The 14,858-nt window shown below is 39.7% G+C and overlaps 1 protein-coding gene across 1 annotated transcript in view; it reads left to right on the forward strand.

Annotated features, from left to right (window-relative positions):
• The window catches only part of gc2 (guanylyl cyclase 2), a 22,923-nt gene continuing 8,065 nt past the window's right edge, over positions 1-14,858 (forward strand). The window contains 15 exon segments of the mRNA XM_079671174.1: positions 1-138; positions 1,142-1,270; positions 2,685-2,864; positions 3,398-3,515; positions 4,936-5,237; positions 5,881-6,012; positions 6,590-6,693; positions 6,986-7,104; positions 7,492-7,576; positions 8,481-8,577; positions 9,731-9,835; positions 11,628-11,708; positions 11,791-11,967; positions 13,792-13,867; positions 13,870-13,948. Coding sequence (XP_079527300.1) covers positions 1,247-1,270; positions 2,685-2,864; positions 3,398-3,515; positions 4,936-5,237; positions 5,881-6,012; positions 6,590-6,693; positions 6,986-7,104; positions 7,492-7,576; positions 8,481-8,577; positions 9,731-9,835; positions 11,628-11,708; positions 11,791-11,967; positions 13,792-13,867; positions 13,870-13,948 — 1,679 coding nt within the window. The 5' untranslated portion in view covers positions 1-138; positions 1,142-1,246.

Raw genomic sequence — 14,858 nt, forward strand, 5'->3', positions numbered from 1 at the left:
GGGATTTTGGGGCCATGGGGGTGCGACCCTCTCTTTGCAAAGGCTCTTCCTAATGTGGCAGCACAACTCGCCGTAAACCGCATCAACAAGGACCGCTCGCTGTCCTACGCTGCCACCTTCGACTTCACCGTGCTGCAGGTACGACGCTTGAATCAGCATCCGACAGAAAGTCATGCGCATTAAAGGGGAGCTATCATGCCAAATGCACTTTTTGATGTCTTTTATATTTAAATATGTGTGTCAGGAGTGTTAGAAAACGAAACCCTCTCTCTTTCCCTCCGTACCCACATCTCTAAAAACGGGACTATAACGGAGCTGATCCAGATTTGCGTCCGATATGACGTAATATCTGAAATGTGGACTCACGGCCCGAACAGAAACGTCGCTATCAGAAACAATGAGACGTGTTTTGGATGTAATATGGTCTTTGTTTACATTAGCAAGCATCGCTAACACTCAGAGCTAACCTGTACTGGAGAGCACATGTGTAAAAAAGCAACAAAAAAAAAGAAAAGGAACTCACCTTGTGGTAAACCTTGTGGAAAAAGCATTTGAGCTCCAAACTGTTTCAGAAATAATCCTTGATGTGGTTTGGAACGGGATGGCGTTTAATCACGGCAGAATTTTGCTGAATCTGCCGTGTAATTCTGAGCAGGCATTAGCTCCGCCTCCTCTTTTTTTAAGCTAAGGACCCAGATCAGCGTTTCTCTAACAGGGCTGAAATAGAGGGGTATGAGGGATTTCTAAAATGTTTTTGAGCAAAACACATCCTAGACATGTTTTTTATATATTTCTAAATATCTGAGACCCATAATATATACCTACAAATAGCATGACAGGTGACCTTTAACCTGCCTAATTCAGGGGTGTCAAACTCAATTTCATCGCGGGCCACATTAGCATTATGGTTGCACTCAAAGGGCTGGTTGTAACTTTAAGACTATTTATAATATACGTTACATAATGTATTATATGACATTATTGGCTCTGCATTGAATTATTATCAGTTCTGAAAATATTCAACAATAACACCAATTGTATTGTATATTATATTCTTTTCAAGCTCTTGCGGGCCACATATATTGAGGTCCTTGAGTTTGACACCTCTGGCCTAATTGGTGTGTTGATTGTAACTTTTTAGGAGCCATGTGAGACATCAAAGGCGTTTGAAAAGTTCCTGGGTTTCAACACTAAGGCGTCAGCGTATATAGGACCATCAAATCCAGGATACTGTGACGCTGCTTCGATGCTGAGCAAAGGCTGGAACAAAGTAGGTGTTTTAGAGGAACTTAAGGTGTACCTACATGTGAGTGTTTTCCAGACATGGCAAAAGTGCACACATCCTTTACTCAAGTAGAAGTACAGATACTCGTGTTTAAAAAAATACTCTGGTGAAAGTATAAGTACTGACTAAACTTCTTTACTCAAGTCAAAGTAAAGAGGCTTTGAAATGTACTTCAGTAAAAAGTACCCATAACTAGCAGCTGTTTTAAAGAGTACCTGACCTCCCTTTATATTAATAGAACAATAATGTCATTGTTAGCTAATGAATGTTTCCATGCTGAACAACGGCAACATGACAACGTTTTCATTGGTCCCTCTTCTTTAGAGAAGACCAGGAAATGATGGATACACGGATCGTGTTCAAATCAATAGGCACGCAATGACTCTAAATAATAATGATCACGCCACCAAACACACATTCAGACTAAAGTAACCAGCCTGTTTGGAAAATGTGAGAAGTAGAAAGTACAGGTATTTGTGTTCAACATGTAAGAAGTAGAAAGTTCAGGTATTTGAGTTCAACATGTAAGAAGTAGAAAGTACAGGTATTTGTGTTCAACATGTAAGAAGTAGAAAGTACAGGTATTTGTGTTCAACATGTAAGAAGTAGAAAGAACAGGTATTTGAGTTCAACATGTAAGAAGTAGAAAGTACAGGTATTTGTGTTCAACATGTAAGAAGTAGAAAGTACAGGTATTTGTGTTCAACATGTAAGAAGTAGAAAGTACAGGTATTTGTGTTCAACATGTAAGAAGTAGAAAGTACAGGTCTTTGTGTTCAACATGTAAGAAGTAGAAAGTACAGGTATTTGGGTTCAACATGTAAGAAGTAGAAAGTACAGGTATTTGGGTTCAACATGAAAGAAGTAGAAAGTACAGGTATTTGAGTTCAACATGTAAGAAGTAGAAAGTACAGGTATTTGTGTTCAACATGTAAGAAGTAGAAAGTACAGGTATTTGAGTTCAACATGTAAGAAGTAGAAAGTACAGGTATTTGTGTTCAACATGTAAGAAGTAGAAAGTACAGGTATTTGGGTTCAACATGAAAGAAGTAGAAAGTACAGGTATTTGAGTTCAACATGTAAGAAGTAGAAAGTACAGGTATTTGTGTTCAACATGTAAGAAGTAGAAAGTACAGGTATTTGAGTTCAACATGTAAGAAGTAGAAAGTACAGGTATTTGTGTTCAACATGAGAGAAGTAGAAAGTACAGGTATTTGTGTTCAACATGTAAGAAGTAGAAAGTACAGGTATTTGAGTTCAACCTGTAAGAAGTCAAAGTAAAAAGTCGTCAGAAAAATAAGTAGCGGAGTAAAGTACTGATACCAGAAACATGTACTTAAGTACAGTAACAAAGTATTTGTACTCCACTACTTCCCCCGCCTCTCGTCTCCTCCTGCAGGCCTTGTTCTCTTGGGGTTGTGATGGATACGAACTGGACGATGTTCGGAGACACCCAACGTTTTCCCGCTCAATGCCGAGGCCCAGCTGGGTTCTGCTCACCGTCTTCAACTACTTCAGGTGGGCCAACGTCGCCATCATCGCTTCCTCAGAGGACATCTGGGTGGAGACGGCCATCAAGGTGTGAATATCTCATTTTCAGTACAGTAGATAAATGCAATCTAATGAAAGTGTTAGATGGAAGAGGACGCAACACTAAAGCTTTATTTATATAGTACTTTTCATACAACACGTGGAACTCAATTTACAACATGACACAAGTTAAAATCAAAGAAGAAATTCCCCTCAGATTTATTTGCTAAGAACTTTGAAAGGTACATGCAGCTACATATAACATTTGATCAGGTTCATAGACACAAGGCGGTAAACGGTTATACAAATACAATAAATAATGGTTTTTCTCTGATAAGACACAAGACAACTGAGTCGATGCAACAATATGAAAGCCCATAAAACAAAGTGAACATGTAGCTACAACAGAAATACAAATACAAAGTGATGGGACATAAGATATCTAATTGTAAAGCCACGACCAACGTTTTTACTCGAAAATTTAGGCAAAAATATTTTTTTTAAATCCGCTCTCTTTTTGCTTTTCTCTTGTTTGATTTGATGGTTTTCAGCTAGTCAGCGTGTGTTTTCTCGACTGTACAGGTATCTGATTCCTTGGGGAGTCACGGATTTCCGGTCAGGTTGGTCAGTATTTTGGAAAACACGCCTCACAGCATCCGAAGAACTCTCAGCAAGATTCGAAAGATGAGAGAAATTCGAGGTGAGTTCAAATGTTTTACTGGTGACGAGACTCTCAAAAAGGAATCCAAGTTGTTCCTTTTTTAATGTGTTTACTTACATGTTGTTTTAAATAAATAAACCCTGATTAAACATGTCAGTTATTCAGTGTTAAAGGTCACCTATAATGCAAAATCCACTTCTTCATGTCTCTTCTACATCAACATGTGTCCCCTCTTCTTCATGTCTCTTCTACATCAACATGTGTCCCCTCTTCCTCATGTCTCTTCTACATCAACATGTGTCCCCTCTTCTTCATGTCTCTTCCACATCAACATGTGTCCCCTCTTCTCCATGTCTCTTCTACATCAACATGTGTCCCCTCTTCTCCATGTCTCTTCTACATCAACATGTGTCCCCTCTTCTTCATGTCTTTTCTACATCAACATGTGTCCCCTCTTCCTCATGTCTCTTCTACATCACCATGTGTCCCCTCTTCTTTATGTCTCTTCTACATCAACATGTGTCCCCTCTTCTTCATGTCTCTTCCACATCACCATGTCTCTTCTACATCAACATGTGTCCCCTCTTCTTCATGTCTTTTCTACATCAACATGTGTCCCCTCTTCTCCATGTCTCTTCTACATCAACATGTGTCCCCTCTTCTCCATGTCTCTTCTACATCAACATGTGTCCCCTCTTCTTCATGTCTCTTCTACATCAACATGTGTCCCCTCTTCTTCATGTCTCTTCTACATCAACATGTGTCCCCTCTTCTTCATGTCTCTTCTACATCAACATGTGTCCCCTCTTCTTCATGTCTCTTCTACATCAACATGTGTCCCCTCTTCTCCATGTCTCTTCTACATCAACATGTGTCCCCTCTTCTTCATGTCTCTTCTACATCAACATGTGTCCCCTCTTCTTCATGTCTCTTCTACATCAACATGTGTCCCCTCTTCTTCATGTCTCTTCTACATCAACATGTGTCCCCTCTGTGGAAAGAGACTCTGAAAGTTTCAGGAACAAAGATTCTCCCTCTTTTTGTCCTGATCTATTTCTATAAAAACCTGTCTGAAAATGAGCTGATCAGATTTTGGCCACTTTATGATGTCATAACAATGTTTTGTCTTGTGTAACCATTAGCCAATCAGCAACCAAGGTAACCCCCCCCCCCCATCCTTATCACCTGAATCTCCTCCTAGAGCACCATTGAGTTATTTGTAACCAAATGTCTCTCAGAGGGGCGTGGGGAGGGGCTCCTTATTTTCATCTAAAGTAACAGACAGACAATCAGCACTTTGGAAACAGGGCTGAAACAGAGGGGATTATGGGTAATGCTGCAATGATCTGTTTGGTGTTTCAGCCAATCAGAGACATGTTTGTATATATCTGAGACCTGTGATATATTGATGAAACACAGTATGATAGGGGACCTTTAAAGACCTCCCGTTGTGCTCTAGTTGTGGTCCTCTGCATGCACTCTGCTCTGATGGGCGGTGGCGTCCAGAAGCAGCTCCTGGAGACGGCCTATGATCTCCAGCTGACCGACGGCTCGCTGGTGTTTGTCCCCTACGACACTCTGCTCTACAGCCTGCCGTACAGAAACATCACCTACCCCGCTCTGAGGAGGAACAGCAAACTGCTGAGGGCCTACGACGCTGTGCTGACCATCACCATCAACTCTCAGCAGGGGTCTTTCTACGAGGCGTACAGGGAGGCAATGGAGAGAGGAGAGGTGGCGAAGACGCTGAAACCTGAACAGGTGATTGTTGGGGAAATATTTTCATGGGCCCGTAACTTTGACCCAGTGTTACGCCCCGGTCTAGGGGAACCTAGGCGTAGCATGCAATTGCACACTCTGCCCACTCCCAAGAAAAAGTCGGTACACAGAAAAATGCCTTTGGTAATTTTGAAAGGAGGCGAGACAAACCCACATAACAAACAAATAAACCTTAGCATCATATAGCTCTAAATATTGCCAAAAATAGATAAAATAAAATACAGGCTTCTAACCTATCCTAATGAAAAAACAGGAGAAAACGGGATTTAAACAAAAGAAAAGGGTTTCACACTCCTAGACAAATTAAAGAGTGTCTCCAAGACAGGTTAAATGAGCTTAGCTTCACAACAATAACAAAAGGTACAACAGGGACCGGTAACTTTTACCGCACGGAACAACAGATCTACCACACAGAAGGAGAGGTCGATGAGAGAGAGGGCAGAGGGACTGCCTTGCTGCAGCTTAAATGCTCCTGTCTCTTCAGACGGACCAATCAGTGTCAGATGCAGCCAATCAGCTAAACGGGCACCACCTGCTAACTCCTGTGTGTGTGTGTGTGTGTGTCTATCCGTCTGTCTGTCTGTCTGTCTGCGTGCGTGCGTGCGTGTGTGCGCGTATCCTGCAGGTGTCTCCTCTGTTCGGCACCATCTACAGCTCCGTCCTCCTCGTGGCTCACGCAGTGCATCTTGTTCGGGAATCTAGAGTCTGGATGTCAGGAAGGAACCTGGCAACACACACCCGAAACCTGGACTTCGACGTACGAAAAGGAGCGGGAATAACACACACGACATTGAAAATATACAGGAAGTTATAGGAAAAATAGCTATCATCTCATTTAGTTATGTATGTTGGAATTATCCATTAGGAGTCCAACACAGAGTTTATATTTTGTTAATATTAACAGCAATATATGGGAGTTATGTAAGAATGAACAAAGTGACTTACATACTCAATACTGTGAGCAATGAACATCCGAACACCAACGCACTAGACCACTGCGCCACACGCCTCCTTGGCAGTTATTTTAAAACAAAACATGTGGATTTATACTGTTTTTTTTTTTTATGGCGCATGGTGGACTGGAAAGGAGCAGGGAAAGAACATCTTATTTTACCTGCCCCTTCTTACAAAACAATAACAACATAAAAAAATGAAATAAAATCTTTCTTATTTTCTTTATACATTTTCTTATTTTGTATTTTCTTATTGTTTTGATTTAACTCACATGTTTTGTATCCAAACAGAACACTTTAAGGCTGATTATATGATTGAATTACCAAACATCATAATATAAAAATGAAAGCTCTTTCTACATATCTTGCTTTTCTTTGCAGGGCTTCAGTCATCCGATAAAAACCGATGCGTCCGGAGCAGTTCTGCTGGAATACGTCATCCTGGATACTGACGGACTCTCCTGGGAATTAAAGCCTTCGTACAGGTAATGTATATTAGCACTGAAGGCAGAGAGAGAAAAGCAAATAGATGTATTAAATATTCATAAGTGAGGTAAAAGAAAGTGAAAACAGGCTTTTATTTGGATGAATAAACTTCAAATATACTCAAGTTTTGTTGAGAAATATCACAATGTTGATTTTAAAGACTACACCATAACGTGTTTAATGCTGTAGTTTGAGTTTGTGTTGTATTTTAAGGTTTGTTTATCATTTTAACTCAAAGAATGCAGTGTTTTATTGTTGCCATAGTAACTTGTTTGCATTGATTACTGTCAGCATCAACATGGAGGCCGGTGTGTTGCGTTTCCTGGGTCGAGAAATCCACTTCCCTCAAGGACACGGACCCAGAAAAGACGCCTCGTGTTGGTTTACTCCTGGAGTCATCTGCTCTGGAGGTCAGACACACACACACACACACACACACACACACACACACACACACACACACACACACACACACACACACACACACACACACACACACACACATTGTATATATAGGCGTTATGGCTCTAAAACATATAAATGTATTCCTGCATGTGTATTTCCCCAAAGAATGTTTTTATCTGTGTGTATATATATTCCTTTAGGTGCAGAGTTTTTATTAGGAACTCTCAAAAAGAGTTTAAAAATGCACAGATTTTGTACTGAAGCGTAGCATGAGCAATTTAAAGTCATGAGGAAATGTTAACAACTCATTTTTATTCTTTCATTTCCTTTTAAAACACTTAAAAATGTTATGCATTCAATCAGAAATGAAGGAAATGTTTTTCTGGTTCAAGGCGTGGATCTGTTCCCGACCATCGACATGTTTTTGGGAATGATGGCCGCCTCTGTGTTTGGACTGGCTTTAATTTACTGCATCAGGTACACACTGGATTATCTGAATCATCATCAACATTCAAATGCACTCTATCCATGTGAAACGTTTTAATAAGAACACTTTCAAATGTGTTGTTGCTTGCAGTCCGGACATATAGCCTTAATATATAGATTCAAAATACAATGTTTGTGCCGCTTATAGAAAATAACTTTAGTTAAAGTTAAATGCACATTTTAAAGACAAGGTTTGCATGTTTTATTCCTTGTTTAAAAAAAATGCTCATTAGCAAATATTGACTAATAGTTGACCGACTGATTGATTGGCTGATTGGTTGATTCATTGATTGATTTGCATGTCATGTGCCAAACTATAATGGGTTAACAAGACACCAACAATACATTTTTAAGATACAAATTGTAAGAAATCACTTATCTGCTGCTTATAAGCTCCTTTCTGTATAACGGTACGTCCACACGGTTCCGTCGCGTTGAAGCTTGCCGGTGGGCGTGTCTGGCGTGCGACCAAAAACCAATCACATTAATCTCCCGCCCCGGACACACAAGCACGCGGTTTGATTGGCTAGCGCTCGTACTGGCATTTGATTTGATTGGCTGGCGCTAACGTCGACGCTTGAAAAGTTTAACTTTTCTCAACTTTTGAAGCGAGCACCGCGACGGAACCACAATGCAGTTCGGCAAAGCGTGACGTCACCCCATTCAAAGTGAATGGGAAGCGTCTCCGTTCGTTGAAGCACGCGACGCTGCCGTGTGGGTGTACTGTTAAAATTAACTAAATAGACTAAGAAACCATCCAAACCAATGCCAAATGAAAACGAAGTAACCTTTGAATCTTAATTTTAACCTAAAATATTTTGTATATATTATTAGTAAGTTAGTTTGTGACTCCATTAAACTCTAGCAGCTGATCCTGATGTCTCTTGTTGCCTAGGCGACGCCTCAACCAGATCCGATTGGTTAAAGGTCCGAACAGGATTCTGCTGACTCAGGCTGACGTCACATTCATCAACCCGTCACTAAGCACCAAGGTCAGATAATATTCTGTACGAATGAATAACGCTTTCATTTGAGTTCGTTAAAAATAAAACTCCAAGAGGAAATTGTGATGTAGTTATTTAAATTAAATAAATTGATTTTTCTCTGTTCGTTGATATGTTTCTTAAAAATTCGATATTGTTCCTGAGGTAGTATTTCAATATAAAAAGCACACTTAGTACTCTGCTTAAATACAATTTGAGGTTACTTTTTTAGGGTTTTGTTACTTTTACATTCACATCACATTACATTTACTTAATCAAAATGACAGAAAATGTTAATAAATATTGTACTTTTACACAGTTTTTGATACTTTTACAGACTTAAATTAATTACAAACAAAGAAATATATTTCATTATTAAAGTTTTAGCAACATTTTATATAAAGAAAGCTGAGTCAGGACGATGTACATTTAGTACTAAGTACGATTATAGGTCCCTTTTTTTAGAGTAATGTTATTTTTATATTCACTTTAACTGAATAAAAATGACAGATCGTGACAGAAATGTTGAATAAATATTGTACTTTTACACACTTTTCGATATAAATAAATAAAGTACAATAAATTGCCAACAAAGAAATATATTTTATTATTAAAGTTGTAGCTGTATTTTATATAAAGAAGTTAAACTGAGCCCCAACTTTAGTGAGCACCAAGGTCAGACACTCTACTGTACGACTGAAATACACTTTAATTTGAGTTTGTAAAAAACAAAACTGCAAGAGGAGATTATGATATTATTTAAATTTAAATCTATGTCTCTATCTGTGAAGACGACCAGAGGTACTTGTTGAATATAAAAAGGACATTTAGTACTGTACATTTCTTGAGTATTTCTACAGTATTTCATGTTTTACTTAATGCTTTATTCACTTTACAGTTTGACTTTATTATGACCAATAAAGAAATATGTAATGTAATAGTATAGGTTTAGTTGCATTGTATACAAATGTGTTAAATTGAGCTCCTACCTTTAGTGATAAACATGTTATTGCATCAATTTATAATAAAATGGTCCATTCATAATGAGCACTATACCTTGATGCTTATTATGGACATTTACTATATTAAGTATAATTTTGAATACAGGAGTAATTTATGTTACATTTAAAGCTAGTTCCCCCCCTGACCTCTGACCTTACAGAAGCTGAGTCAGGACGACAGCAAGGCGAGTCCCATGAGGAGCAACTCGCCCGTCTCCTCCCAAACACCGGCCACCTACGAGAACTCCAACATCGTCATTTTCCAGGTGAGACACTCCCTTTAAAGGTCCCCTATCATACTGTTTTTCATCAATATATCACAGGTCTCAGATATATACAGAGCCTGTCTCTGATTGGCTGAAACAACAAACAGATCATTGCAGCATTACCCATAATCCCCTCTGTTTCAGCCCTATTTCCAAAGTGCTGATTCTCTGTCTGTTACTTTAGATGAAAATAAGGAGCCCCTCCCCACGCCCCTCTGAGAGAGATTTGGTTACAAAGAACTCAATGGTGCTCTAGGAGGAGATTCAGACCCCATTTACACGCAAACGCATACGAAACGCAAACGAACCGAATACGATATCAAAAAAGTCTTCCGTTCACACGAGACCGCTCGGGAGACACTGGAGACGCTGTAGTACATATGCGGGGCCTGTAAGTGGCGCTGTTCTTCCGCCCACAAAATACACCAAAAGCAGCGAAGAAGACCCCCGAGCATGGTTGCCATGGTTGCCTTTCTGTTTATGCCCTATGGTGGATTTAGCAACATGTAGTTCATGTAGTTCTCCATGTCCACTTGTTGCTGATGGTTGTGGTAGAGGAGCTGTAGATTTTGCACTAACATCTGTAGCATGGTCAGTAGCTACTGACAGTAGCTACTGACCATGCTACAGCGGTGAGCAGCAGAGGTGGTTATCAGGAAATGATCGCATAGGGCGTACACACTGAGCCGTTTTGCCCCCCAGAGCCTTCCGGTTGCTACCCACCTCGGGACCCGTTATCATTTGCGTGGTCCGTTTGCGCGTTTCTGTTACGGCCTTGTGTGAACGAACGGGCTATACGAAAGAGAAAAGTAGCGGATACAACCGTTTGCGTTCTTGTGTAAACAGCACATCAGGTGATAAGGTGGGAGGGGTTACCTTGGTTGCTGATTGGCTAATGGTTACACAAGACAAAACATCGTTATGACATCATAAAGTGGCCAAAATCTGATCAGCTCATTTTCAGACAGGTTTTTATAGAAATGGATCAAAAAGAGAGAGAATCTTTGTTCCTGAAACTTTCAGAGTCTCTTTCCACAGAGGGGACACATGTTGATGTAGAAGAGACATGGAGAAGAGGGGACACATGTTGATGTAGAAGAGACATGGAGAAGAGGGGACACATGTTGATGTAGAAGAGACATGAAGAAGAGGGGACACATGGTGATGTGGAAGAGACATGAAGAAGAGGGGACACATGTTGATGTAGAAGAGACATGAAGCAGAGGGGACACATGGTGATGTAGAAGAGACATGGAGAAGAGGGGACACATGTTGATGTAGAAGAGACGTGGAAAAGAGGGGACACATGTTGATGTAGAAGAGACATGAAGCAGAGGGGACACATGTTGATGTAGAAGAGACATGGAGAAGAAGGGACACATGTTGATGTAGAAGAGACATGGAGAAGAGGGGACACATGGTGATGTAGAAGAGACATGGAGAAGAAGGGACACATGGTGATGTAGAAGAGACATGGAGAAGAGGGGACACATGTTGATGTAGAAGAGACATGGAAAAGAGGGGACACATGTTGATGTAGAAGAGACATGAAAAAGAGGGGACACATGTTGATGTAGAAGAGACATGAAGAAGAGGGGACACATGTTGATGTAGAAGAGACATGAAGAAGAGGGGACACATGTTGATGTAGAAGAGACATGGAGAAGAGGGGACACATGTTGATGTAGAAGAGACATGGAGAAGGGGATTTTGCACAATAGGTGACCTTTGAGGGGAAGCATCATTTGAGTTTGTTGAAAGTTGAAAACACTTTCTTTAATCTCTCCTGCAGGGTGACTGGGCCTGGCTGAAGAGACTTCCTGGTGGTTCCTTCAACCGCATCAACCCCAAAACCAGTTATGTGTTTGAACTGGTACGTGGCTTTAATTAGTTAAATAAAGAAAAGCCCAGCTCACAGAAACAAGTGTCTTAAAGCACCTTATTTTGTTCAACAGATGAGGGACATGCGTCATGAAAACGTGAATACCTTCCTGGGATTCTTCCACGATTGCGGCGTCTTCGCCATCGTGACAGAGTTTTGCTCCAGAGGAAGTTTGGAGGACCTGCTGTTCAACGAAGACGTGAAACTGGACTGGATGTTCAAGTCCTCGCTGCTGCTGGATCTCATTAAAGTCAGTTTGGGGGGAACAGGAAGAGGGACGGAAAAAACTGAAACGTTGACTTTAATTAAATGTATTTTGTCAACAGATTCCACATAACTGTATTAGGTTAGTTGAAACCAATAATTTCAGGTTTAAATAGGTTTAACTTAATATTATTTCTTTCCACTAACATAATACAGTTATGTGGAATTTGTTGACTTAATGCATTTAATTAAAATCAATGTTGCAGTTTTTTCAGTAGGCGGATTTGACCTATTTAGGATGTCATACATGGACGCATGCTGGTTGGTGTTTACCGTTAAGACTTGTATTGGCTCTAATACAAATACATATATTCCTCCATTTGTCTTCCCAACAATATTTCACATCTGTGTTTATAAATATATTTATTTAGCTGCACAGTCCAGAGCTTTTCATTAGGAAGTCTCAAAAAGAGTTTAAGGACGCGTTGATTTTTTTACTGAAGCAAAAGATGAGCAATTTAAAGTCATGGGATATTTTTGACAACTCATTTGTATTCTTTCATTTCCTATAAAAACACTTAAAAAATGTAATGTTTTCAATCAGAAATCGACATACTTCTGAAACTCAAGTTTGGCCTTTTTAAAGTTGAAACTGCAACCAGTGTTGAAGGAAGTATTTAGATTTGTTGATTGTAAATTATTTTACAAGTACTGTATTGAGATGTAGTATAGGCAGGAAATGCAACTAAACTATTGAAAGTACAAAAGTCCCCTTTGACTGTTATACTTAAGAAATCATACACGAGAGGCCGTTCTTGAACGTCATTAATGGTACGACAGTACTGCGGAAGCGCCTCGGTCCGTACGCCTGCACTGGAGTACCAATAATGACGTTCAAGAACGGCCTCAAGTGTATGATTGCGATTCTATTGCACAAACTATCATTGTAATCAACAATATCGTAAAATAATTCATGATGTGGGCTAATTTGCTCCCAAACCTACGCTTTCTGCTTGAGTTAATCTCCGTCAGAAAGTAGTTCCTAGAAAGTAGTTCCCATGGTAACGATAGCCGATCAAACACTCCTGCTACCCCGCTTACAGTTATTGATATAGTTATAGTAAATAATATATTATTAACCCAATTATTGAAAACAATTTATTGAAAATAATTCTTGAATTAGGCTATTTAAATATCTGAGTAATCACTGTGTGGGATTAGCGGAACAAATCAAATCAGGCTGTCCATGGTGCTGAAACATTTTCAGAATGAAGGTGGATGTTCATTGCTGCCATTAAAAGTGTAATTCTTGAAACAGCTCTCCATGAACTCCATGCCAGACTTTTTTGCAGGTGGTGCTGTGGTGTTCACGGGTAGGACTACGTTATAGGAAGAGCTTTCCTCCAGTGGCCGTTTCATGGCGTGTCCCGGACCGGCAAAAAGCGCGTTGCTCCACATCTTTCTGTTGTCTAGAGATGGAGCCCAGTAGCTGCGAAGCGATGACACGTTTTTATGTCCGCTAATGGACATGATTTCTCTGGCCAATGTATAACAGTGTAAACGGCTGTGTGTCGCTAAACGTCGCTATGGAAACCACACAATGTAGGCTCATGGAAGTAGTTTCGGTTGACTAGTTGCGTGTGTAGGCCACTGGATACTTTGTGATTAGTCACGTTCTATTTGATCGTTGTTTGATCGTGGAATCAAACACGCCTATTGACCACTCAGAGAGCTTGCTCAAAATTATGTGTTATAGAATATATGTTATATCATTAGCAAAAATGTCCCAAGTTGGGATCAATAAAGTAGAAGAAATAGAAAGTAGCATGAAAAGAAAACATGGCTGCTGTTTGTATATTTTATGTCTCAGGGTATGAAGTACCTCCATCACCGCGGGGTGTCTCACTCTCGTCTGAAGTCTCGTAACTGTGTGGTGGACGGACGATTCGTCTGAAAGTCACGGACTACGGTTACAGTGAGGTTCTGGAGGCTCAGAGGTTCCCCTACACAGAACAATCTGCAGAGGGGTGAGAGGACGTCTGAGTATCAGTAATAGATTCAAGATTCAAAGCTTTATTGTCATGTGCACATTAGCTACAGTGGAGGTATGGCAATGAAAAACTTCACTCTTCTAACAACAACAACAACAACATGAATATATATATAGGACAAATAAAACGGATACAATAATTAGTGCAAGAGAATGTTTTGAGATGTGCAAGTATATACAAATAAAAATAGAAAGTGCCAGAAGAGAGTATATTTACTCAGAGGTGGGAAGAATTTGAGTACAAATACTTTGGAATCGTTAAGTACATTTTTGTGGTATCAGTGCTTTACTCCACTACTTACTTTTCTGACGACTTTTTACTTTTACTTCTTACATGTTGGACCCAAATACCTGTACTTTCTATTTCTTACATGTTGAACTCAAATACCTGTACTTTCTACTTCTTACATGTTGAACACAAATACCTGAACTTTCTACTTCTTACATGTTGAACACAAATACCTGTACTTTCTACTTCTTACATGTTGAACTCAAATACCTGTACTTTTTACTTCTTACATGTTGAACACAAATACCTGTACTTTCTACTTCTCACATGTTGAACACAAATACCTGTACTTTCTACTTCTTACATGTTGAACTCAAATACCTGTACTTTCTACTTCTTACATTTTGAACACAAATACCTGTACTTTCTACTTCTTAACATGTTGAACCAAATACCTGTACTTTCTACTTTCTTACATGTTGAACTCAATACCTGTACTTTCTACTTCTTACATGTTGAACTCAAATACCTGTACTTTCTACTTCTCTCATTTCCCAAACAGGCTGGTTCCTTTAGTTTGAATGTGTGTTTGGTGGCGTGATCATTATTATTTAGAGTCATTGCGTGCCTATTGATTTGAACACGATCCGTGTATCCA

The sequence above is a fragment of the Notothenia rossii genome (assembly GCF_949606895.1).
Source record: "Notothenia rossii genome assembly, chromosome: 3".
Classification (NCBI taxonomy): Eukaryota; Metazoa; Chordata; class Actinopteri; order Perciformes; family Nototheniidae; genus Notothenia; species Notothenia rossii.